This window comes from Dioscorea cayenensis, chromosome 13 (assembly GCF_009730915.1).
Source record: "Dioscorea cayenensis subsp. rotundata cultivar TDr96_F1 chromosome 13, TDr96_F1_v2_PseudoChromosome.rev07_lg8_w22 25.fasta, whole genome shotgun sequence".
Taxonomy (NCBI): Eukaryota; Viridiplantae; Streptophyta; class Magnoliopsida; order Dioscoreales; family Dioscoreaceae; genus Dioscorea; species Dioscorea cayenensis.
The window spans coordinates 433,019-434,547 of record NC_052483.1 but is presented as its reverse complement, the minus strand read 5'-3'; the positions used below and the strand labels follow the sequence as shown (position 1 = coordinate 434,547).

General features: G+C 40.3%; 1 protein-coding gene across 1 annotated transcript; it reads right to left on the bottom strand.

The window, feature by feature from the left end:
* Positions 1–761: 761 nt before the first annotated feature.
* LOC120274897 (secreted RxLR effector protein 161-like) lies at positions 762–1,529 on the bottom strand. The gene has a single exon (XM_039281439.1). The coding sequence runs from the start codon at positions 1,527–1,529 to the stop codon at positions 762–764; it is 768 nt and encodes a 255-aa protein (XP_039137373.1).

Here is a 1,529-nt window from a genome sequence, read left to right as displayed (position 1 = left end):
CAAGATGGCGAGTGTTGATGATATTGAAGGGGAGATCATATCTGTTTATCTTAAAGAAAAACAAAATCTCTTGCAAGTCTTAGGGATAATGCCAGGAAAGATCAGCCTCACCATAAGTTTATGTATCACTAGTCTGTTAGACAAAAGAAGGAGATAATACTATGTATGTTTCACATGATTGTTCTGAATTCAGGTAGTGGATAATAGAGCAAAGTAACTGAAGCTATTCTCGTATTAAGCTTACTTGAAACATTGACTAGAAGACTGAATTTAAAGACAACAAAGTAATGTGCTTCACCGACAAGGTAGCACACAAAAAGGTACATAAGGACAAAAGGTGAAGAACGAGAAACCTTAATTAAAAAGCGGCTAACATCCAATCACATTGCAGACTTCTCCATCCAATCGACATTTGGTACTATACCAAGAAGATCATAGTAGCGAGACTCTTCGATGAATAGTCAACATCCTAGTTCGAGCAACATTCTCAACACACTCCCTTGCTCAGAACTCTTTGACACCCAGCTTTTCACGGAAGAATTCAAACTTGTGCTTTGGCAGAGCCTTTGTAAAAACATCAGCAACTTATTCGTTTGCTCCACACTGCATTATGATAATTTGATCATCCTTTATGAGTTCTTGTGTGAAATGATAACGGGTGTCGATATGCTTTGTTCTCCCATGCATGACTGGGGTTTTAGCTATCTGTATTGCTGCCTTGTTGTCACAGAAGATATCAGTTGGACAATTCTGTTTCACATCTAAGTCTTCCATGAGACGACGCAACAAACTGCTTCACAGGATGCTGAGGTAATTGAAATGTATTCTGCCTCGGTGCTTGACAACGCAGTGATAGATTGTTTCTTTGAGCACCAAGCCACAGCACCGGATCCCAGTGAGAAAATCCACCTTGTGGTACTTTTTCGATCATTTTGACATCCTCCCCAGTCGCTATCTGAATAGCCCATCAACTTGAATTCTTCATTCTTCATATACTGAATGCCATAACTGACTATCCCACTCACATATCTCAAAATTCTTTTAACTGCTCCTAAATGGTGCATGCTTGGAGCTTGCATAAACCGGGACACAACTGATACAGCATACATCAAGTCCGGTCGTGTGTGAGTGAGGTAGAGCAATCCTCCAACAATCTTTCTATATTTTGAAGGTTCAGCTTTACCTAAACTATCCTGCAAGTGGAACCATTCATTGGAGTTCATTAGTGTACTAACTGGTTTGCAGTGTTGCATTCCAGTTTTGCTGAGAAGGTCTTCAGCATATTTGCGTTGTGATACAAATACAGACCCATTCAGCTGCTTCACTTCCAAGCCAAGGAAGTATCTCATGGGACCCAAGTCCGTCATCTCAAAAGTCTTTAACATTGTATCTTTGAACTCTCTTAACATCTCTTCTGAAGACCCCATATAAATTATGTCATCTACGTGCAAGCACAAAAGTAGAGTGTCTTCATCTTCTTGACACTTTTGGTAGACATTGGGCTCGTTAGCGCTGCGCACAAATCCCAT

Excerpts from the sequence above, each read along its gene's own strand:
- LOC120274897 (XM_039281439.1), bottom strand. The coding sequence starts at position 1,529 with ATGGGATTTGTGCGCAGCGCTAACGAGCCCAATGTCTACCAAAAGTGT.